This window comes from Phalacrocorax aristotelis, chromosome 3, assembly GCF_949628215.1.
Source record: "Phalacrocorax aristotelis chromosome 3, bGulAri2.1, whole genome shotgun sequence".
Taxonomy (NCBI): Eukaryota; Metazoa; Chordata; class Aves; order Suliformes; family Phalacrocoracidae; genus Phalacrocorax; species Phalacrocorax aristotelis.
In genome coordinates this window covers 53,506,388-53,531,208 of record NC_134278.1, presented here as the reverse complement: position 1 = coordinate 53,531,208, position 24,821 = coordinate 53,506,388, and the positions used below count along the sequence as shown (strand labels likewise).

Sequence of the window (24,821 nt, the reverse complement as noted above, 5' to 3'; positions counted from 1 at the left end):
TGGTGTGGGACATATGCATATGACTAGTGTGCATCGCAGCATGGAGATGGCCCATTGGTGATCAGGGAGGCATCTGAGCATGCCATGCAGCTTTGCTGGGTCAGAAAGGAGTGATCTGTTCTGCAGGGCTAGAGCTGGGCTAATGCAGAGGCCTTTTAATTCTAAAATTGTCAGCCCCAGGTTGATCAACTCATGTCTGGAGGACAGTGTGGTCCCAGGAGCAGTGCTAACCCCAAGTGCCCGAGAGCCTGGGTAGCAGCGTGCTCCAGGAGCTCTGCCCTGTTCTTAGTACTGTAAAGAGTGTTTCACCACTCTAGGGTAACACTGAGACGGGTCAGGCACTAAGCATTGCAAAAGTTTTTCCTCTCCCTCTCTGTGGCCATCAGGGAAGCTTTTGGATCACTTTTTTTCTTTCTAGCCTTATGACATAACTGTGGATGCTAAAAAACATCAGCATAGGCTGGAAAGTAGGTCATGGAGTTGTGCATAGGACTGATGGCATACAGCAGATGCAAAGGGGCAGAGCCTTCCTAAAGGGTGCTGTAATGAGCTGCGAGATACATGTTTTGCCTGGGATGACCCAAAATCCGTGCAGCAGGGTCTTGCTTGTGGCAGTCTAAGATGCCCTATGAATAAGTGAGAAAAGCTCCTTCACGGAGATGTGACACCCTTGCTGGCACAGCAATCCGCGGAACAGCTGGGCAGACCCCACCATGAGGGGGAGACTAGCATTATGCTCACAGGATTGCTAACCTGACAGTTCGCTGACCGTAGCTCTTCCATTCACAGCATCTTCAAAACCTCACACAGATGCCTTTTGTTGTGCTGCACGCGTCGGTTCTAAAACACTTATAAAATAAAATACTGTTCCTGAGAAGGATAATTATTACAGGTCTTATGATCCAGAAAAGTTTTATAATAACTCAATTCTACATTGCCTAAATTATTATGTAACGCTAAGAAAACGACAGTGTCTCTATTTAAAAAATGGTCAAAGAGGGTTCTATTTAATCCAGTTGTCTAAAATACTACACAGTATATTTTACTACTGTACAATAAAAAAATATAATGTGAATAGTTATATCTTCCTCAGGCTTAGCAGATGGATCTTTTTTAAAAATCTTAAGAGATTGATTGGCCCAGTTTCTGTACGGGACAATTAAACTTAATGATCTACACTTCAAAAAATGACCTGTGATTTTGAGAATTTCAATTTAATGGTTTCCCCATTTGAAATATGTCAGAAGTGCTTTATTGTTCAAACTGATGGTGTTTTGTGGTTCTTGAAAAGCAAAGTGGAAACATCTCATGGAGACAGAGCCAGCTTTTCCCATGTAAAAGGCTGACATACCATAGGGTAAAGCTGTTCTTACAGATGCCTTTGCCGTTTGGTTTGAATACATATAACTAATTGCAAAAGGTGCTTCACTGAGTTTTTAAACAGGAGAACATAAATTTTGGAGAATAAACAAGTCTTTTAGTTAAAAAGGAATGAAAATCGGTTTCTGATGATGCTTTCTAATTTGTACAATAGCCTGATGTGACATTTCCATTGTAGCTGTTTCACTTCCATACTAGATAATTTGTATGGTCAGTTTGGCAAAAATTAGAAGCTTTAATGAAGTTTTCTGGATCATCTCTAATCTGATTACTTTTTTTTTAAGACTTAAAATTACTGACAACATAGAAAACCTGAAGGGGTAAAGGAGAAAAAGCAGTAGAAACCATCTTATGACTCATGTTTTTCATTGCACCGATGCATTTATTTCAGGAAGTAGTTCATATACTTATTTAGTTTTGGAAAGGATTATTTCTTTGAAAGGGATGCAGAACAGCTTTGGCTGCCTGTTACCGATAAATCAACTTTTCTGGACGTTGACTGGCTCCTTTGGAGCTTTGAAATGTGTTTGCTTAGCTGAACAAGATAATGAAAAGCAACCAGTCTGGCCATTAATTATATCATTAGTTGTATTTAAGTCAGCATTTACCACAGCACAGTGCTGTACATGAGAATTAGCTTTTGCTGCTGTTGCACGCACGGGCTCCGTATACTGGCACTGAAGTCAGTTAGATGGTCCCCGTGAAGCAAGCAGGCAGAATTCAGTTTTCAACAGGGGACAAAACTGAAGTCTTGCTGTCAGACCGTCATAGCAAAAGCTGAATAAAGCACAGCAAGATAAAATCAATTAGCAGTTGAGGCCTGCACACAAAATATTTTTATGCTAGGGATTTAGTGCAATGCTCTCTGTATAAATATCATAATCCATTCCATTCTTTAATATAGTTAACCAATGGGTGTTCCTTAACAAGGGATGTCCTTATATGCGCTATTTTATGCATTATGGTAAGAACAGGCAGCGTTCACTCTTCACAGCTATAGATCAAATTACAAGCAAGACAGAGAATTATGTTTCTGCAGAGGGAACCCTTAGTCCCCTGCTGGGCTCCTGTGAAAGAGGTGGCCAAAAGCCAGCTAACTTTGCTCCCCAACTGCAAGGAGCCAGGCTGCATTACACTGCTGGCAGCACTCAGCATCCCCAAGGAGGCTTTTCTGAGCAGAGTCCAAGCGCAGCCACCACCCAGGGCTGCATGGTCTGGTCTGCAGCTGGGGGAAGCTTGTGCTGTAACTCATGGCCAGGGCAGGCAGTGGCCAGAAGAGCGAGCCAGGGCAGCTGGAGCCTCGCCTTTTCCAGCCACCAACGCTGCTCCTGCAGGACATATTGGTGCCGGTGTGGGTGCCACCGCATCCATGCCTGTCTGCTAGCGATCGCCCCCATGGGCTGGGGGAACATTTCGCAGGCGCTGCCTACAGTGTTGTCCTCGCAGTTACACCGTGTGAGCGGTGATGGCCACCTCCTTAGGGTGCAAGACCCCAGGTGCTTGCTTCCCCATTTGCCCCTGTCTGAGCGCATTTGGACTGATGAAAGAGTGCATCCCCATCTCACATTCTTCCATACAGAGGAGAGTTACTTACACTGCAAAAATTTGCTTCGCACAGGCATAGCTGTGCTCTCGCTGTGGATTGTGTAACTCATTTGGTAAAACCTGCAACCCAGCGATACACTGTACGGACCATATTTATTAAAAAAGCTTTTATTGGGTACAAATGGTGAAGAGATTGTAGCGTTATATAAGGCCATGACTTATATAACGTGGTGGTGGGGATGCCTTTACCAATTCTTATTCTGACAGTCACCATTTACAATTACTAGTTCCATTGTTCACCAAAACATTTGCAGCCATGCTTAATACTGGTTTTCAAAGTTGCAGCTGATGTTCATTTGTGCTCTGTGCCAATACTCATCTCCTGCAAGACACATGGAGTTTTATATATATGTGTATATATAGTAAAAATGGTATTTCTTTAAAGGCCTGCTGGAACAACTAAAATTCTAGTAAGGAGCTTGGTGAGGCTGCCCTTTTTTTTCTTAACAAAGTACCCAAGGTGGCTGCAGCTCTATCAAAAATCCATCCTGATGACTGTTTAGGTAGAGTTCAGTGCCAACTTTCATTTTAGCTTCAACTTAGCACCTCTCATTAATTTCTTACATTCCTCTGGGATGAGGATTTCCATATTTGGTTTTACTCAGAAAAGTTTGAACAAAACAGTTTCAGCTAAATGAATGTGAAAAAAAAATATCTTCCATATGTTGTTATCAAAATCTTCTGCATCTGTTTAAGTCAAAAATGGCAAGCCAAAAATCTTTATGTTGGCTTATGATGTAGCCTCTTCAAGAAAACACTCTCTCGGGTGGAAGAAAATTGGTTAAGTAGTTTTAAATCAACTTGTCATTTCTCTGCATACTATGTAGACCTCTTTCATTTTTCCCCCTCTCCCTTTTTCTTAATTTAGTTTTAAACTCTTGTTTAAAATGAGTTTGCCAGGGACTCATTTACTAAGAATATCTTTAATGACATCTCTGTTATGGATACATTTGTCAAGAACCCCAGCTGTTAAGGCCAATTGACTTGAAAAAGCCAGAGTGGAAGCCATTACTTCAGTATATGAGGGACAAAAAGTTTTAGAGTTTACTGTCAGTTCTCTTTCCCAGTTCATACCAGTTTAAGCATCAGACCCGATGACCTTACTGACATAATTTTGCCTGTGTACAGTCAGACTGTTTCTTGCCCTTTTTATCTAAAACAGAGAAATAAAGTACGAAAACTAGGATAAATAGAAAAGTTGACAAATACCCACTTAAAAGTCAGAAAATCACAAAGGCTGAGATTGCTACAACAGTGCTAGGATTTCACACCTCTTTATATTTTTCTAAAGCTTACAACCCTCTTTGACGAAAGCCTGTGTTTAGAAAAAAAAATCGCCTTTAAACTCAAGTACCTAAATCCAGGAAAAAAGTAAGACTTAAGGAAGCTCATTCTCTGGTCCACCAAGTATCTAATAATTTGGAGCCCAATGGGATGGTCTCAACGAGAGAGATATTAAACTCTCCCTTTCCTATTCTTTCTTTCCTGCAAGAGTGAATACATTGGGGGTGGGGGGGGAGGACTTCTCTGTGAGATGGGTATTCAAATCTCTTCAGCCAGGCAGGTAAGCTTGCCAACAGTTTCCAAGAGCACTCTAACTCTCAGCTATTGTAAAAATTGGTACATAAAAACATATGCGGAAAGTCTCCCACATCCTTCCTTCCCCCTCCTTACTGTGCTCCCCACTGGCTAAACAGGGCAGCTGGGAGCAGGCCATTGGAAATGTTTTTCCCAGGTAGCTAACTTTCTCCAGACATTACAAAGGGAGCCTAGGCATCATATCCATGTGTGAAGTCAAGGAGTTATGCTACTCCCCCTTATACAGGGAGAACTACAGTGCAGAGCAATTAAAACCAAAACGTCTAAATGGTCCACTACTTTGCATTCCTCATTCTCCTGTAGAAAACCTTAAATACCAAAGGACAGACTGTTCCCATTTTGTTAAGTTAGACTGGTAAATATTCAGACAATCTGAAAAAAATAACACACAAAATACTTCTAAAATATTGGACTAATCATTTGCCGAGGTTGTGTGGCAAACCAGGGGCAGAGACAGCGGCAGAGCACATTTCCCTGTGACTCCAGTTCAGTGCCTTGAGCATACAAGTCCTTTCTGTTCTTCATTCCTGCTTTGCTACCTGAATTATAGGGATGTAAGATGAAAGAGATGTCGACCTCATTCTGTTCTGTTTTGAGGAACACTGCATTACTGTTTTATTTGTTGATCTACTGCATAAATAACCATGTCTCAGATGGTTACAGGCATACGAGGGGTAGGTACTACTGAAACCCATGTGACAGCTGAGGGAGGCACATTACAAAAAATCCGTGTTTAGGATGAACATTATTAAAGTTTCCATGAAAACTGTGTTTGTTAAAAGAAGCCAAGTTAAGTTTTATGCATAACTTTATTTCTGAGAGTTTCTTAACCTTGGCTTTGTACTTTGTTTGCCTTTCCTTGTTTGAAGAGGGAACCGGGCTCATAACAGATATCTGAAAGTCACAGTCCTGCATGTTGTTTTAGTGGATAAATGAGAAATTTTGATACTTTAAAAAGAAGGAAAAGGGAAAAAAATGTTTTTTTCTGAAGTGATCAGACTGACAAAAGTCTGAGATCAGGGAATCTCAGTCTCCACCTTGATCAGACCATGGTGATAACAGCTCATGGAGTGACTGAAATCCACCACACCCCCGTTGGCACTTGGGTGGTTAATAAGATGACATGCACGGAAGCAGATGGCTGAATTTCCCTCGAAATAAGACTGGTTATATTCATAGAAGAGTGTTAAAACATATACATTAGGAGAAAATATCAAATGGAGTAGCGTGTGTCCTGGCTAGACATAATATGTAATGAGTGAAATTACATATTTCACATAGGCGATGGAGCACCTAACGCAACGTTCCCTGAAACCTGCAGCCTGTTCAAACGTGGTCAGTACAGTGAGGTAGACATGATCTTCACGGCTGTTGCTTATAGAATTTCTCTTTATATATATGTATATGCATATGTATACATACACACACACTGCACTACAGTGTGTGTGTGTGTATATATATATATATATATAAAAGAGGTTATAGATTACGAAAAGGTGGATCTGGTTTTAGCAGCTGAAGATCAGTGCAGAAGGGAGAACTCAGTGAAGGATGATGAGCACCTCTCTCTTTGCCGAAAAATTTTCTTGTCTGATTGATCTCTGCTGCTGGTCAGCATGTTACAGATGTGTTTGCCATTATGTACAGTTGCACTCTACAAAGTATTTAGGTAACACATTTGCTGCAGGTTTATCATAGATTATAATAGATAGATATACTTTTAGATATGTAAATTGCTACATTTAGCAGATGGTCTTTATACCTTTATACCACACTTAAGTGGTTTAATGCCAAATGCTAAATGACTGGGACACTCTTACTGGTAAAACAGTTCCTCCTCATGAAACCAGAGTGGCAGTACTTCAGTGCTGTTTTGTTTGCAACTGTTTTTCTATACAGGCTATAGATTTTAATGGGGATCCTATTTTTTTGCTGTGAGTGTAAAATACCTAACTCAATACAGTCCACCCTTTAGACTGAATAGTTAACATGTAATTGAATACTACACTATTATTTTATAAAGTAAATGTTAAAATCAATTGATTTATTTCCAAAATCTGTTTCTGCTTAAAGACCTTACTGATAACCACATTAAGAATAATATGTGGCTCTGTTAGTGCATGTGTATTTTTATTTAGTTGGATGTTTATACATATGTATCTCATGAGGTAAATTCTGGACAACTGTTATTGTACCCTCCCTTTCCTGTACACCAGCTTAACTTTTACTGAAACACAAGACAAAGTTTCCCTCATCTCTCGAGACCTTTTGGAAATCACTACATTGAATTAAAATTCCAAAGCAAAGATATATAGGTAGCGAAGGGATCTTAAGCTATGCTTTTGACCACCACTGGCATTAAGGCATGATACAGACTCTCCCTTTCAGATTATCCGTTCTAACCTCAAACCTCCACAGGAAAGAAGGTTTTCCACAACTTTCCTGTTGTGTAATCTGTTAGACCATTGAATTATGCTTGTAGTTAGAAATCCTTTCCTAAAACTTAAGCAATATCCTCTTTCTTACAAACTATACTAATTATTTTTCGTCCTGCCTCCAGCTGACACAGAGAACAACTGATTTCTCTTTATTATAACCTTTCACATGCTGAAAAACCAAACTAAACTCCTAGCCCTCCAAACCTCTCCTTACCTGAAGTATACACAAACCCATTTTCTTTTCCTCTGTAAAGCCTGTGCGTTGCTTCCCTGTGCAACTTCCATATTGCCTAAGCTTGTTCTTAAAGTGCACCTTTCTTAGAAGATGCTCAGAACGATCCTGTTGAGCCCTTGCCCCTGCACTTGGCAGAGGACTAATGCTTGACTGATACTTCCTGTGAGCCAGCCCGACCCCAGGCTCCTTTCTTGTTGCCTGGATAGTCCCTGTTCTCTGTTTCTGAATTGGATTCCTCCTCATTCCTGAAGCACAGTCCTTTGCTGAACTTCTGCTTGATCTTTGGATCATGTCTCCAGTTATTACCTTGTGAAGTCCAATAGTATTCTGAGTTCCCTTTTAGGTGCACTTCCAGTCCTCCCAGTATAGCAGCAAACCATTTACTGTTACACCTCAAAGTTATTTTTTTCAGCCGATTTTGCTCAGTACTTGTTTTCCTAGTCCTTATTTCCCTGGCTGTGCTCATGAGAATGTTGAACAGGACAGCATTGGAAACATTAGCGAAGTCAAGATCCATGACAGCTGAACTACTAAGCTGGATATACTGTCAGAAGAGAAAAATTACATTGACTTGACATGTTTTATTCTTGTGAAGCTGATCTTGACTATTTCTTACTATTTTGTTCCCCTATAAATGTTTTTGCTTTATTGTATTTTCAGTTATCTTAGTTGGCTGCTTTGTCTGTAATTTCCCTAGTCTTTGCTTCATAGTGTTGTTGCTCCACGTAAGACCCATGTCTCTTTGCTCTCTGCCAGTCCCTCCCTTTTCTTCTTTTTTTTTTTTAACTCCCCAACCACTTCTCACTCCTCTTTTTCCCCAGCTCTTTTGTGAAACCCTACCTAAAATCAGTATTGTATTTCCCTTTCTCCAGTTCTCCAGACTACCCTATTTCTTTTTGTTGTCAAAATCTCTCACTAATGGCTCAGAAATTGTTCAGCTAATTTCCTAATGCTGTGTGAAATCCTTTGACTATTACTTTTTAAAATTAACTTATTCTTTCCTCCTCTTGGCATGTTGTAGATAGGGTTTTCCAAGTTTAACACTCTTGGTAGCAACAAGTGCTAGATGTGTCAGTGGTTACATTGGCTATAACAATTTTAGGGAAATTCCCTCCCATAGCTCTCCCATGCTGCTAGCAATACAGAGACTATAAATATAGCCAAACCACAAGCATTTTTACCACTTTAGCTGATTTATGCAACATGATGGTGAAAATGTCATCAGGCAATCCCTGCGCTACCATTCCTGTCTACGTTAGAGGAGAAGTTGGAGAAGTTTTTAAACTTGTGATTTGCGGGTAAGGGACTCTGATAAGTTTGGCACAGCGTGCTAGAAATGGTAGTGAATACAATCAATTTAACAAACCAGTGAGGCCATTTTCTTTCAATGCCATGTGAAAATAAATAATAAAAATCTCTAATGTGCTTTTTCTTCTATTTAATGCACAATATACACATGCATCTCATCGGGCTGCTGGTTCATGAGGACTCACGGCATTTCAGGTGATGGGTCTGAATCAATTTCCCGGTAGTTCCACTTTCTTGTTTTTCTCCAGTAAGTCAGCTGGAATACATACATTGTCTTCTGATAGCTGTAGTTTTAAAACGCAATTTGGACTGCACAAAGTTCTTATTAATACTTTTAGGATTCACAAATAGTGACTGGGAAATTCAGCGTGTTAAGGCACTTTCTTAAGAGAAAAGAGAATCCATGAAGAATCTTCATTTCTGTACTTCAGTATGCCAATATTTAATAAAGGTGAGGATGTATTTTGATAAAGAATGAACAGCCCCAAAAGAAAAATCATATATCTACATGCAAATTTTCTTCCTAAACTAGGCACCTCCCTTCCCTCCTTCCCAAAAAGCCACACTACTCCCAGGGTGGGAATTGCTGCCAGTGCACAAAACAGCTGCCCGAACGAGTGAAACGTATTTTAGTTTCAGTACATGAAAATAGCCTCAAAGTGTCACTAGAGAGCTATCGATAAACCGGTTCTAGCTACATTTTAAGGTTTTGGGGGTTCGTGATCTTTTCAAGAGCCACTTCTAATTTAATCCTTTTTATTGCTTAAAATGCCAGTCACTACGTATGGTGGTGAAAATGCCCTGGCCACTAGTATATGGATGGCAAGTCTCAGTATCACAGTTCAGGTTTTATGAAGGCACAGAGCATGAAGTAAAAAAAAAAAAAACAACTTGCAAATAACACAGATCTTAAAAAAAAAAAAAAAAAAAAGGAAGTTGGTAATTAATTCCCTCCCCCCATCACAATCTTGACCAAGACAAATAGAAATGTGATTTTAACAATGGTAGGAAGTGAAACAGCCTAACCTTTCTGCATTTAGCCTGGAAGATTTTTCAGAGCAGAGACTGTCTCTTGTATATGTTTACACAGTGCCCAGCACAAGCAAGGCTTGTAGTTAATCTGGGCCTTTTGAGCTTGTATCACAATATAAATATTTCCTCATAGTACTTCTTACGGAACGAACCTTTGTTTGCACTGCCGTTCAGAAGCTGTCCCCGGCTGTGCTCCTCCTTCGGGATTCCTTCCCAGCTGGCCACACCACTGTCATCTGCTATTCGATTGCCTTCAGTGCAGCAGATTTATATGAACGGAAGCCTGCAGTGAGATCATGGGAAATTTTAAAATGTCCAGTTTCACTTGCAAATGGTGCATGTCTTACATGTATGTTGCTTCACTCAAATGCTACTGGGAACATCTGGCGTTCAGCTCCCTTTTACAGTGTCATTTGAACTTGTGTGGCTTTCCTGAAGAGTTACACTATGCATGTTCCTCACTTTATCTTTGTCACAAAAGATAAAGAGTGTATTATTTCTCCTAAAATCCTCAGGAAAAACTTAGCACCACCATCTTCTGCGTCCCTACATGACAGAGCCATGCAGAATGCTTCCAGGATTGCTTCTTGCAGTTACACCTGGTATGTCTACCATGAAGCATTTAGGAGAAGAGAAGCTTCAGAAGCACTATTTTGTTTCTAGTTCTGTATATCCACAGATTATTAAACTAATGACTATCATAACATGTACGCAATAACAACAACAAGATGCAAGTCAAAGCCCTAAAGCCTCTTCAGATTAGATTAGATTAGATTAGATTAGATTAGATTTGCACTGGGATTTAAATAGAGAACAGTTGGCTTTGAATCTCTCTCCTCTGTTTATTAAAGTTGATGGTGCTATTCTAACATCCCTGGAAAGCTATTTTCCCCTTCTTTCTCCCCTTTGGCCCAATTTGTAGCAACATCAGAAGCCCCGTGATTTTGAAATTACATCTTTCCATGTAGGCAACACAAAGACAAAAAATTTACCAGATAGCACAGCATTCAGTGGATGTCAACAATCACAACAATTATAATTTTTACACTGAAAATAGCAAACTTTTCTGCTGATTTATCCACATGAGCTTTTAAATACATTTCTGCATCATCACTTCAATGTATAGGCTTGTCGAGTATTAGACAGACTCCATGTGGTGGTGGCAGGGGAAAAGCTAGGCCTGATGAACCTCCAGGGTGTAAACTCTTGCATATGTAATGATGAGGGCAAGTTTCCAGCAAGTGTTCAAGTTTTTGTCATTTATGGCAGCAACATGTGAAAGTGCTCCTGTCCGTTCTGCCATTGTAGTCCTGTGTGTCTTCAGTCTCTTAACACACTTTCTTGCTCTTTTACTGCACACGCTCCATTTCAGGCAGAAAGCAAGTGGATGCTGCCTGGAAGAATCAAATGTGTTTCTCTTATCATTAGCAGCATTTATAGAAGTATCTTAGAAGCGTTTTGTATTGGATAACTTTCCTCTCACGGATCTCAGTGACAGAAGAATAAGGCTAGACCTTCACAAAATTCCTTATCTAATTCAGTATACCTATGACGTTGTTTCTCCATGTGAGCACTAACGCGTAAAGTTAGGTGTTAAACACCAGAATCAAGTATTAAACCAGAATTCAAATAAATCTATGTAAAAACATCCAGGGAAACAGATTCAGAGAAATTTTGGAATGATTCTCTCTCCACTGGTTTAAGTTTTCTTCTTGGATATTTATTAGAAACCAAAGACGTACTTAAGATATGCAAAAACAGAATGACAAGGCAAAAAACCCTCATGTTCCTTCACGTATTCTGAGTATCAGTCCATTATTTCAGCCATTTTGATTGATTACTGAGATGGAAAATATTTGCTGCCCAGTCTCTTCAGAGGTACTGTATCTGGTAAACTTGCTTTAACAGGATCCTGAACTGCAACGTAAGGCTTGTGACTGGCCTAATGATTCATTCCTGAAAAACATTACCTTCATCAGTTTTGGATTTGGTTTCCTCGGTGGTTTTCCAAAGGGGCTTGTCTTTGGACGCCAGTGAAGACAGTGTCTTGCGTAACTGAATTATATTTCTTAAAGACAGAAGGTGGGGTACTTTAAACCTATGACAGCCTTGCTCCAGAGGGCTAGAAAAAAGCCATTACTTCCTTTAGTTCTAACATTTGGTGGTTTTTTTTCTCCTCTCACTTTCCTTTTGTAAAGGCCCTGCCTATGCAGGTCTTCACTAACTGGTCCGGAATGTTTCTTTTCCAGTGAGGAGCCTATTAGCAACAGCTCCACAATGGGTTTTGTTTCCTTTGAACTGTACGTCACCCTTGTAAGCATGGTTTTTGTGTTATCAAATTAATTTAAAATATTCAGGTGCGTCTACATACCAAGTTTCAGAGAGATAACTACTCCAGTATAGGTTAGCAAGTCACTTCTTGCACCTATTACAGCTACTCCGTAAGTATGATTTCCCTATCCAACAGATTCATAGGTATTTTAATTTCTCTCTCTTTTTTGGAAGCTAAGCTGTGAATTTTAGGAGACAGAGTCTAGTTTGGACTAAAAATAAATTTCTGGTCACTGTGGTCTCCTCTAAGAGCAACTATCAAATACTGTATTACCAACGGTATCAGCTGTGGTGCTGGAAAGGACCTCAGAAGGTAAGTGTTGCTTGGCTCAAAACAATTCCTCTCCAGTGCTTGTCTAGTGCAGGTTATCCCATACACAACCACAAGAATTAACCTAAGAATCCCAAGTCCTGGAACATTTACCTACTTGGTGATAACAACTCGTACACTACCAGCAACACTCCTCCGTATTGCTGTTCTGAAATCAGAATTGTGTTAGGTACCAAAAAACCCCCAAAATCCCAAAATAAAAAGAAACACCCCTTTTCACTGACTAATGCCTTTGACACTTTATCTGAGTTCATCATAGCTTTGAGAACTAATATTCCAAGCTATCTTGTTTGGGTCTTTCTAAGCAGGTATTAATGTCCTGTTTCATCTCTTATCTTGGTAGTTGTGTTCTGGACAAACATGTCATCCTGTAACAAAGACTGAGGGTAAAGATGTATAAATGACACTTCTAACCCTCCTCAAGATTTCAAAACATTCTGAAAGCAATAACTGAAGTTTTATGTCGCCTCTATTAGGTAACAATATCTATATCTATATTATGCCCACTAAAATAGGGGCATTCTGAAGCCAAGTCTCTTTCTTTTGTATAGAAAGCGTACTCAATAACATAGCACGAATTTACACATTCCTAACTGTCTACCTTATTCACAGGGCAACACTTTGGTCACTCATCTGTTTAGCCGTAATCATCATTTTGATCCGATTGCTGATCCTCCTTGGGTCTTCCCAACAGGCAATGTTCCCACTTCAGAGCGATCTCAACAGTTGTCTCAGTAAACCCATCATGAAACACACCGCTACAGCTTCCCTTTCTAAATCCTCAAGCAAGCAACAGGCCTTAAAAGCTCACCAGCACACCGGCTCTCCCCAGGGCAAGCCAATACAGAGACTTTCAGTAGCGCTGTACTTCGCTGTAGCACCACCTCTCACATTCCTTTATTCAAGTAACAGGAGGCTGCCTGGCCTGCTCGCCTCTGCCCTGCTGGACTCGGTTGCAATCGCAATAGTTCCCATTCATTGTCAATTAGCTGAGGTCCCTGGAATTGTAAAGAGGACAAATTAACCTCACTGTCTACAGTATGTTATAAACACAATACGCTACTTTCACTTGCTGCATACTTCAGGAAGGAAAGTACCTGCTTCATTCTACCCCAGTGACCTAAGCTGGGTAGAAAAATTTGCCATAACCTAGAAACAGGATGCTTTCAACTAAGCTGCATCATTATGGAAAACACATTTTACCTCAGTCTCTTAAGACCTAACAAACGAACACCGAAATGAGGCGGGTATCACCAACAATGACCTTTTACTACTCTTTTACTACACAAATAGTGTGAAGACAGAATTGATGGGGCTGATTTTGCAGGAGACCATTAACCGGTATTACAGCTTCAGACTAGATCGTGTTCTAGGTTTTTTAAAAAAAGTAATAAATAAAGGACTCATGACTTAGAAAACCCCAAACATCAAAGCAGATTAAAACCTTTGACCTTTATCTAATCATCTTCAAGTGAAGTACAAGAGTTAGCCATTTCAAACAGTATTAGATAACGAAAAAACATTCTTAAAACACAGACAACATCCTCCCTCATAATAAAGGAGTGAAATACTCGTATATGCACCATTTGAATCAGATACAGCCAACAGGAGTTTTTAGGTACATCAGAAGCTTGGACACTTGATTTGTATACAGTGGTTGTGTACACAAGCGGGAAGGTGAACACACTCCAGCAGAATCCAAAGCCTAGGCTCCATTTCCCTCACCCAGCTTGCCTTTCCCTTTTTTTGCCTGGCTTCCTTACCTGAAGGCAAAGTCTCTACAATTTCACATTCATAACTATCAGGACCAGATATGGAACTCGAGTACTTGAGGTCAGACATTGTGATTCAGAGAGTCTGAAATTAAGTTTAGACATTACCAAGATAGGCATGAAATTTGAATGGACTTTTGTACAACCAGGTTTTGACCTTGAACAAGGGAGACTGTTGCCTCGGTCTAAGCAAATAAACATAAAAGAAGTAAATGTCTAGAGCCCTTGCCAGGCAAAACTAGATTCCAGTGTAAGTTTTACCTAAAAATACGGTATTGTTTCAGCACAATGGAAGTTACCTTGTTCACAGCAATAAGGACATTCTGCTTAAAACGAACTACAGCAACCCATAAGAAAATCAACTTGAAATCACACATTTTAAAGTCACATGCATTCATATTTTGAGAGAATTTGTTGAAATTACAATACTTATTATGATTACTACTTTCACTGAGACATAACAGCAACCAATGCAATAAGGCAAAAAGCTTTCTTAGCAAGATTGACCAGTCACTAACGCCTAGCCCCTTCATTTCCCTTGTACATAGATGAAGATATTCTACAATTGCACGGGAGTGACCGCTCAGTCCCTCGGGGACCGAGGGAGGAAGGATGCTCTCGCACAGTTCTTTGGCAGGAAGAAGCAGCTCAAAGCTCCTCCATTTCCACTATTCGAACCCCCTTCTGATTCCCGCCTTCTTAAACTGCACAGTGGAAAACCGGTATCATAGAAACTCTGCTAGTGTTAAGACTTGGAAAGAGATTTCAAGTCAAGCCAAAAGCCATGGAACAACGCAGCCCCAGGCCAGGAGCGCTTCTGCACCCCAAGGAACTAGAAGTGCTTCAGAAAATGCCACCAGCTGAGTGAGAAAAGAACATAGAAGTTTGAGGTGAGCAGGTTGGGGAAAATCTGAAAAAGAACTTTACTAGTGAGTCTTTTCTTCATATGTACACATGCAGTTTGACAAAGAAAAAAAAGAAATTCAGACTTCTCTTTAAGAATCCTTGGATTTAAATATATATATATTTATTAAAAAGAGACATTGACTCTATGGCCAAGACATCATGCGTCTCAGAACAGGTTTTTACAGCCATGTTATAAAAACCCCTTAGCAAAGCAGTTATGCACTAGACTTCAAACACATGTACTCCAAGAATGACACTGGTGTGGAGGATCTTGTTTTACATCCATTTATTTTTGTCCCTCAGCAATTATAGCATAGTTTCAATACATTTCTAAAGCTATAGAGAAATACCAGGGCAACTAGAGTACATACAAGCCAAAGTTAAAATGGTAGACAGCTGAATTAAAAAAAAAAGAAAAAAAAAAACAAAAAACAACAAACCAAACAAAAAAAGTACGCATTCAGCAGGAAATCTACTATACTTCATTCAGTTTAGGCTTTGTTCTTTAGGGAACAAGGTGCTAACGTGCCATTTTCTCATAAAATGAATCATAATTGCTTCCAAAGAGTTTCTGCTGAAAATTTAGGTGGAAGCAAATAAGCGTAACACTAAACTTTCTCCTATAAACTTAGAAGCAACACTTTCTTGAATCAATTTCCACCCTCCAAATACCACTGCTGCTTTTCTTGCATGAACCCACTGTTTTATTAAGGCATAATATGCCCTGAGCAATATGCTGGAAATTAGCCAAAAAGCCTAACAATTAAAAGGCAAGCACCAAGTGATTATTTTTATAGACAAATTTTGAAATCTGTTTTGTAACTCACCTGTACTTCGAGTAGCACTTGAGGAAAAAAAGAAAATATTGCTTTTAATTACTTTGAGCAGAATGGCAGTGTTAATCCTCCCCTTTCTCCCTCCAGGCTAAAGTTTTCAAGCTAATTGTCTGGGTACCCAAGTAGGACCAGCATACCAAGACGTTAAGCAGGACGTCTGTTCGAGAGCTTAATTTTTAAGCAACTCGGTGTAAAAATTTCAGTGCCCCACCCTAAGCAATTCAAATTAAATCTTGTTTTCCTCAAGACGCAAGTCTCTCACATGCTGGATACCTCTGGTCTTAAAAGCAAGATGGAGCCTGGACAACAGGAGAATTGTACACTGTACATGCTCACACTGCCTTCCAGTCTTCTTTTTAGAGCCAGAAAAGCCTATAAATTAGCTGCTGCACTGCCCAATTTCTCTAAAAGATGAACAGTTATTACAGAGTCCAGGATCTACGAAGGTAGTTTTCAAAGCTTGTGCTAACTGCACACATGACTTTCTCTATACAAATTTAGGCAATACTGGCTAGTCCCTTTAAGCTACCAGAGTATCCATAAAAGAAAGACAACCAAATTATACATTTTATTCACATTTATTTTTCGCTTTTAGTGTGCTCACAGAAAATTAGAACACCTTAAGCAGGAGTTTAATAGCAATTTTTGTAAGCAAAGTTACATTCCATCTCTAAGTCAAATTGGTCAAAGCTTCTCCAGTATTTACAAAAACATGATAGACAAGATGCTACACAAAAAAAAAAAAAAACATTGCATCTGAAGAGTTTTCCTTTATTTTCAAAGACAACTGGAAAAGAAAGCATTGTCTGCTGTAATCAAAAACATACCACAGTATAAACAGTAACCATTCCACTTATCACAGCTTGGTTGAGTTTAAAATTTGTGTTTAAAAGGTCCAAGATGACTGCAGTTTTACAAAAATGGGCAGGGTGGAAAGAGTTGCAAACTTCATGTGCTTCTGGATATCAAGATTTGTTTTTTTGTTTTTTTTTTTTATACAATAGTCACAGTTAAAAACACCCTGCTGGTAATACATAATTACACTTTATTAAGGTCATAAACCAGCAATAAACAATAAAGCCTATACAACTTGTATTTCTACTTAATCACTGACTGATACAGCTAACATGAGATAAGTGAAAAGTTCCTATGGTTTAAATGAATTCCTAAGACTATGATCTCTTTATCTGGGTATTGATTTTTATTTTTTTTTTCCTTTTTCCTTTCCTTCTTAATCAAGACTTGTAGTGTTGTAAACCTTATAGAACATCTGCCTCACAAAATACATCGTAATAACTTTCTTTTAAAAAAAAGACTAACCCCTTACATCATTTCTGGCGGGGCGCGCTCCCGGCAAGGGCTGCGCACCCCGGGTTCCCCACTGCGGCCCCTGCCACTTCATTTGATATCCCTTATTGACCCACCCATCTCCTTCATATATGGGCATGTCCATAGACCGATCGGGAAAAGTTTTATAATATGAAGAGAGTTGCAAAGTATTTTAAAAAAAAAAACCAAACTAAAAAAAAATCCCCCAAAACAAAAAAACCCAAAAAACCAAAACATTAATACTGATGAAAAAAAATCTAAAAAAAAAAAAAACAAAACAAAACCAAAAAACCAAAATATAGAGGATGGGAGAGGAGGGCGGGGGGGGGAGGCCCCCCTCCGCCCGTTGGAATGGCGGCAACACACAACGATTTGAGATGGGAGCTGCGGGGGGAGAGAAAAAAAAGAAACGAGACATCTTTTAAATCAATCCCTGGTTGTAGACAAGTTCTCCGAGACCAGTACCTGGCACCACTCCAACAAACAAACAGGGGGGAAGAACAGTCCGTCGGCGAGGGGCGGCGGCGGCGCTTACTCCGCCGACTCGGCGGCGGGTCCCTCCGGACTGCTCTCGGCGGGGGGCTCCTGCCGCGCCGCCGCCGCCTCCTCCGCGGGGGCCGCCTCCTGCTCGCCGCTGCCCGCCTCACTCGTGGCGGCGACCGCCGCCGCCTCCTCCTTCTCCTTCCCCTTCCCCTCCTGCTGCTGCTGCTGCTGCGGCGGCTGCTGCTCCTCCGCCGCCGCCGCCGGGGCCTCTTCTCCCGCCGCCTTCTCGGGGGCGGCCTCGTCCGATTTGGCCTCCTGCGAGTCCCCCGCCTCCTCCTTCCCCGCCTCGGCGCTGCCGGCGGCGGCCGCGCAGGGCACCTCGGCGGCCGCCTTCCCCTCCTCGCTGCCCGCCGCCTCGGGGGCCGCCGCCGCCTCCTCCTTCCCGCCCTCCGCCGCCGCGGCGGCGCCGCCCTCGCTCTCGGCCCCCTCGCCGGCCTCCTTCTTGTTCTTCTTGAAGGAGAAGCCGCTGAGCTTAAAGGACTTCTTGAAGGAAAAGCGCTTCTTTTTTTTTTTCGGGGTCTCGCTGCTAGACGAGGGGGTCGCGCCCTCCTCAGTCTTGGGGGAGGATTCGCCCTCCGCCGGGGAGGCCGGCTCGGTGCTCTCCGCCTCGGCCGCCTCCTTCTCGGAGGCGGGCTCCGACGAGGCCGCCTCCTCCTTGCCCGTCTCCTCGGCGGGCGCGCTGCCGTTGGCCTGCACCTCCTCCTTGCCCGCCTCCGCCGCCGCGGGGGAGGCGTCGCCGTTCACCTTCACGTGGCCGTTCTCCTGCAAGACAGCGACGGACGTTACCGGCGGCGCCGAGACGGTGGCGGGACACCGGGGCGGGGGGGAAAGGGGGGGCGCCGCCGCCGTCCTCCCCGCCCAGCCGCCTTTCCTCGCTCGCTCCCGCGGTTTCAGCCCCGCGGGCCCCCGCCGCCCCTCGCCGGGCCTGGCCGCGGCGGGCGCCCCCAGCGGCGGGCGGGCGGGGCGGGACGGGGCGGGCGGCGGCCGCCAGAGGGCGCCGCAGCTCCACGCACGCAGGGGCGCCGTGCACCCCCGCCCCCGGCGCGCCCCGTCCAGCCGCGGCGGCGGCGGCGGCGCGGGGCGGGGAAGGCTAACAAAGCTCGGCCGGCCCCGGGCCCCCCACCCGCCCGCCGCTGCCCCGCTCCGCCCGGCCCCCGCCACCCCCCCGCACCGCATTTGCATCTCTGAGGCGCCCGGAGCGCGGCTGCCGGCCGCGGGCGGCAGCTGCGGGGGCGGCGGGGGGTGCCCGCCCGCAACGCCGACGCCGCCGCGCGGGGCAGCGGGGGCACGGCCAGCCCGGCAGCCGTGGTGCCGCGGGGGGTGGTGGTGACAGAAATCCGTGTCCCGGCGAAACCCCCCCCCGACCCCTCCCCGGGCGGAGGCGCCGCGGCCGGGGCGGGGGGCGCAGCCCCTTCCCCCCGCGCCCCCGCCCGAGGGGTGCCCGCCGCCGCCGCGCCCCCGGCCCCCAGTCCCGGCGGCTCCGGCCCCCGCTACCGCCCGGTGCCCTGCCACCGCGGGGGGCGACCCGCGCCGGTCACCCAGCGGCTGCGGGAGGAGGGGGCTAAGCGGGCAGAAAAGCCAAGCGGTGTAAAGATCCTTCCGTTTACGGAGCCATTGGGACACTTCAGCGTAATACACGAGGGATTTAAATAAAATAAAAAAAAGAAAAAGAAAAAAAAGACGTGCCCCCCCGCCCCCCGACGCAGGAAAGATAAAGGAACAAATCATTCAAAGCCGAGCCCGCGTTAAAAAAAATAAAGATATTATTCCTTTGCTTCGAGTTGCAAAGATAAAAGGATCGACCGTATTCTCCATTGAACGTGCCACCACGGGGGCATCAAAGGAAGAAGAATTAAACAGGATGCGAAAGAGAGTCCGTCGAAGTTAGATTAAAAAAAGGAGTAGGTTTAATAATTTTTTTAAATTTTTTTTTTTTTTTTTTACCTGTCCATTCGCCTTGGATGGAGACGCAGCCACCCCTTCCCCAGGTTTCTCGGCGGAGGCTTCGCCCTTTGCAGCGGTCTTGGAGAACTGGGCACCCATGCTGTCTTATTCAACAAAGAAACTCAACAGATCCAAAAGGAGGGGAAACAAAGAGCGTTGGGTTGGTATAAATACTGGGCGACCAGCAGCAGCAGCAACACACACACACACCAGAGGGGAAAAAAAAAAGAGAAGAGAGAACAGAACCGATTATAATGCACTCCTTTTAAAAAATTTAAAGTTGAAGAGATCAAAAAGCAGCAGCACAGGAGGGAGGGGAAAAAAAGGGAGGAAAAAGTCGAGCAAAAAAAAAAAAAAGGAGCCCAAGTTTAGTAAAAAGAAGTAATAAAAAATCCCAGATTTGTAGCCGTACTGTAGACAAGGAGAAAATGGAGAAATCTCCCTGGTTGCTAATAAGATGCGGAGTCCAACGCCCAAGTGCACAGATGAATGGGCTTCCCGAGCGGTGACGGCAGCCCTCCGCCCGGCGCCGGCCAATCGCCGCCGCGCCACACAAAGGGGGGCGGGGCCTGGCCGCCCGGCGAACAATGGAGCCGCGATGGCAGCGGTTTGAAATCAGCCCCCGGCCGATAATGAATGTGCCGCTCCGGCGCGGCGCGGGCGGGCGCGCCGAGCCCCGCGCCGGGCCGCGAACAAAACACCCCGGGAAAGCGGGGCGGGCGGGCGGGGACAATGCTGCGAGGGGCCCGAGGGCGAGTGGAGGGGGAGTGGGAGTGGGAGTGCGAGTCCGTCCCGGCCCCGCCGCCCGCCCCCACCCGCTGCCGCCGTGAGAGAGCAACAGATAGCGTGTGCGAGCCCGGGGCGGGGGGAGAGGGAAGGAGGGGATTTGCTGCCTTCTTTTTTTTTTTTTCCCTTTTTTTTCTTTTCCTTTGCTTTTTTTTTTCTTTTCTTCCCTGGGTTTAATTGGTCGCGATTGTTAAATCGCCCCCAATTTGGAAGGTATTTGAACCACGTAGATCGGGTTTCGCCAAACGAGATCACGAGTCGAAATTAGTAGGTCTGTAGGCCAGATGTTGCAAACGCTAAAGCAGCGGCGGCAGGAGCCGCTGCCGAAGCAGAAACGGGCCCCTCCCCCATAGCGATATTGGCTTGGAATAAAATATTTTGTGATTAGCCTACGGCTCTAATTAAATTCTGCTCCCTGATTATTCCTGATTTGTGTTTTTAAAATATTTTCTGAGGCGGTGACCCGTTTCAAGATTCCACCGCCATGCGCCCCAGCAGCGGGAGAAGCGACGTTATCAGGGAAACATTTGCGCTTTCCCAAACCCCAGACCCGAACGTGTATTTACGTTGAATTTAAACCCTCGAATAAGATGTAACCCGAAACTAATGCACGCGAATTAACGGTGATCTCGAGCGCTTAGCAGCGGTGGGGTGGGTGAGATATCACGGATCGGATGGATTTCCTTTCTCGGGGGAGGGGGCGGCGGGTGCGGGAGCCAGCGGGCTCCGCCGTGCCATGCGGGGAAAGGTTGGCTCAGAGCCCCCTTCCCGCCTCCCCCCCCCCCCCGCGGGCACCACCACCCCCTTTTAAGGAGCAGAAACGAGCGTCAGAACGATCGTTGCCCAAACTCGGCTAATTTCCTCCAAACGCCTCTTGTTTATAAACAAGGATGTTAAAATCATGCCGGTACCGAAGGGCTGCGGCGCGGGGAGGCTCGGCCCGGCCGCCCACCCTCCGCTCCCCGCGGATCACCCGGGGCCGCCGGGCTTTGTGCGGCCGCCGCCGCCTTGCAGGTAGCCCCGGCGAGGGCAGCCGGTTATTTTCAGCCGCTCAACGGAATACGTCGTTTCTTGGGGGCAAACGAGGCATTTGGGGTTGGTTTTTTTTTTGGGGGGGTGGAGCCTTCCCCCCCCCCCCCCGCCTTTCACGAACAGCTCCCCCGCCGCGGAGAGCCGCCGCTCCCTTTGTCTCGCCCGTCGCCGCCCGCCCCGCCGAGCCCGCCGCAGCGGCCTCCCGCTCCCCGGCGGGCTGCGTGTCCGTCTGTCCGTCTGTCCGCCCCCCCGCCCCGCGGCCACGCACCCCGCGCCGGCAACACCTCCCCTCCCGGGGGGCCGGCGCGGGGGGCGGCCGCTGGCTCTGCCGGGGTGAACGCCCACGGCGGGGCGGGGGGCAGGGGGTGCCGGTGCCGCCGCCGCGCCCCGGGGCTCCCCCGGCGTGGCCGCGCCGCCGGGCAGTTTCCCTGGCGACGGCCGGGGGGGGGGGGCGGCGGGGGCCCCTTGGCGGGGCTGGGGGCGGCCCTGCCCGCCCCGGCGTCACCTGTGACCGCCGGCCCCGCCGCTGCGGGGCTGGGCTGGGCTGGGCTCGCCGGGGCCGGGGTCGGGGGCGGCCGCGGCGGCCGCTCCCGGGCGCCCGGGTGGCGGGAGCGGCTCTCCGGCGGCCCCTCGGCCGCCGCCCCCCGCCCCCCCGGCGTTGCGCGGGGGAGCGGCGCACGGCGGAGGGCGCCGGCGGCAGAAGGGACGGAGGGAGCTGCGGTGGGCTCACCTTGCGGCGTGACGGCGGCGCGACCGTGGGGCACGGCCGCCCGGACAGCTTCCGTCTTCGTGATCCTCCTCCGCTTCCCACGGGGACTCCACGCGTAGCGTTTTCTCTGTTCCTTTTAATCTGGATATTAAGCAGGTCGTGATTTTGGTGGTTTTTTTACACTGGTTGATATAACAGATCCCCTGAGAAGACCTGCTGGAAGACCATGACAGGACTTCACAGTCAGCACGAAAAGTCATGCGACCACCTTGCACGGGTATATGCAATTTCACCTGCCTGGCATACGCAGTTTTACTTTCCACCGTAGCTACATCTGAATTTCAGACTACTGTCGCTGGAAAATTTCACAGAGTGACTGTGGGACTTTTGACGGCATATGCTTTGTGTTATGCTTTTGATATGTTTTTCAACCATTTCAATATTTTACAACTTTAAAAGAAAAAAAGAAAAAGCCTTGACTGATGTTATTCTAGGTGCTTGGTTGTAGAGTCTCTGGACAAGCAGGAATTCTGGAATATACGTACACTCCCTCTGTCAGTCCCAGTGCACTACAGCCTGGACAGTTATCTCTGCTTTCTAGCCCAAACCCTTGGACATGAGGTGCAAATATAAGATTTAACCCCTTGACTGACCTCTTGAGCCCAGCAGTTACCAGACTGCTCCTTGTCATAACACACCTTTAAGCTCCAAGCAGATACGCTGGAGGGGAGATTCCTCATTCTTGAAGTTGCACTTTACTCAAGTTCCTGATCTTTTCATCTCCTTCCAAGGGGAAAAAAAGAAAGGAAGGGGGAAGAAAAAAAAAAAAACCAAACCCCAAAACAAAACAATCCCTGATTGGTGTATTGCAGCAGGAGTAATCAGATATGAATATCAAAATACCAATTTTCTACAGTGCCTTCCACTGAAAAAGATGTTGCAGCATTTCTTTGGCAGGAACAAGGACATGCCAGTGTAGAGGTGCTTGCGTATAGGCTGTTGGAGATGTAGTGCCTGAAAAAAGCAGTACCATTGTAAGTGTATTTGCGTAAGGGCTTTCACCACGATAGCTGTGTCAGCAAAAAATCATGTTCCCCCCCCCCATGTGGCACGGGTGATGATATTTCTAAGAAGATGACAGCCATGGTTGAGAGACAGCTCAAGAAGCCCAAAACTGAACACGAAGAAACAGGGCTGGGTAGCTGTTCTCAGGGTGGTGGCAGGATTCGCCTCCCCTAGCTTCACCAAAGGTTAAAGGCCCCGCCACTGTTAATATCCTCATTTCTTATTGTGTGTTGCACCCTCCGGATGAAGTTGTATTTTTGTAGGACTTTCAAAATGTGATTCTTCTCAGCACATTTAACCTGAGATGATTTTAATCCTCTCCATTTGGGAAGGGGGAAGGCTGAGGTGTGGACTGATCAAGTGGTTTGTACAGTGCTTCCCAGCAAATCAGCGTCACAGCTGACTCAGATGCTTGCTGATGCTTGGCTGTGACTTTGTGATCATTATTACTGAGCCTGTGCCTTGCAGCTATGACTTTGATCAGGCATAAACGCAAATCTTTCTGTCAAGCTATCCAGGTATAAGCATGGTAGATAGTGCTTATGCCAACTTTACGCTAACCTTCTGTGGGGAGGCTAGAAAAAAGGCTGCTAGATTTCAGACCAAGACCAGCTGAGGCAAAGTTGCCCCTGCAAAGTGTTTGGCCGCATTTGGAACAAGAGCTGGATGCCATGCCATGCTCTGGGTTAAGTGGCTATGGAAATCCTGACCTTGCATCAGGTCCTCCAAAACTGCAATTTGCCACCCTATGAAAGCCTGGCTTCCGACTCCTGTTAACCACTGCCCAACCTCCCATCACAGTAATACCCAACTTTTAATTTTTTTCCCCGATAATGTATATGCATTCCTTTTCATCCATTCCTGCAAGGCAGGTAAATGAAATGTTACTTTCATTTGACAGTTCGGGGAAAGGAGAAAGCAGCTAAATAACAGCTCCCTGCTGGTATGGCAGCTGCACTCCGGAGTCCCAGGAAAACCCATCAGTGACACTCACCCTCGGCTAAGGTAAAAGCACAATCATGAACATGTTTTAACTCCTGTTAAATCTTGAAACTTTTAAAAACGTGTCCTAACTTGCCACGTGTAGATGGGACACAAATGTATTTTAACACGTTTGCTGGCAAATGCGCTAAAATGCAACACACCCTGTCAACACTGAGAATTTGAAAACATGTTAATTAAAGGTTTTCACTGACACTTTTTTTTCTTTTAGTACACCTTTATCCTCGTCCAGACAAGCCTTTAAAGAAGGTGAATCTAAGAGCGGTTTTGGGAGCTGGAATCCAGTGTTTACAGAAATCCTGAAACAGTGTGTGCTTTCTGATGTTCCCGTTGTGCCTCCCACCTGGGCTATCTGAGCTCTGAGGAGGTGCTGGGAAGCCTCCTTGTGTCCTGGGGTACACAGAGACATTTCCTCTGTGCAGGGAGGGCAGCAAGCAAAACAAAAAATGATAATCAAAATTTAAACTGAGAGATAACATTCCCTGTATGCCAATCTACCACAAAGTCCTTTCTTCTCTTGTCCCAGTCATCATGGAGCAATAGTGAACATGTGCAAGGGAAAGGAAACACCTTGCTTTCCTAGGAGCTGTCAGGCTGGGACAGTGAGGGGATTTCATTCTTGTTTTAATCTGTATATA

At 45.3% G+C, this 24,821-nt stretch overlaps 1 protein-coding gene and 1 long non-coding RNA gene across 4 annotated transcripts; both read right to left on the bottom strand.

The window, feature by feature from the left end:
* Positions 1-1,954: 1,954 nt before the first annotated feature.
* LOC142054658 (uncharacterized) lies at positions 1,955-24,371 on the bottom strand. 2 transcript variants are annotated; one of them, XR_012659638.1, is made up of 4 exons: positions 22,138-24,371; positions 9,750-9,880; positions 8,751-8,821; positions 1,955-2,157 (listed from the first exon to the last, which is right to left on the bottom strand). It is a non-coding gene; the product is annotated as an uncharacterized LOC142054658 (long non-coding RNA). The 2 variants fall into 2 exon arrangements; XR_012659637.1 differs by lacking the exon at positions 8,751-8,821.
* On the bottom strand, positions 15,207-20,399 carry MARCKS (myristoylated alanine rich protein kinase C substrate). 2 transcript variants are annotated; one of them, XM_075087474.1, is made up of 3 exons: positions 20,002-20,399; positions 19,590-19,762; positions 15,207-18,407 (listed from the first exon to the last, which is right to left on the bottom strand). In XM_075087474.1, the coding sequence occupies exons 2-3, from the start codon at positions 19,686-19,688 to the stop codon at positions 17,634-17,636; spliced, it is 873 nt and encodes a 290-aa protein (XP_074943575.1). In that variant the 5' UTR covers positions 19,689-19,762; positions 20,002-20,399; the 3' UTR covers positions 15,207-17,633. The 2 variants fall into 2 exon arrangements, with proteins under 2 accessions (XP_074943575.1, XP_074943574.1); XM_075087473.1 differs by having other exon boundaries at positions 19,590-20,399.
* Positions 24,372-24,821: the final 450 nt, after the last annotated feature.

Excerpts from the sequence above, each read along its gene's own strand:
- MARCKS (XM_075087473.1), bottom strand. The coding sequence starts at position 19,688 with ATGGGTGCCCAGTTCTCCAAGACCGCTGCAAAGGGCGAAGCCTCCGCC. Across the intron at positions 18,408-19,589 it reads CATCCAAGGCGAATGGACAG|GAGAACGGCCACGTGAAGGT; the intron begins GTAAAAAAAAAA and ends GCTGTCTTGCAG.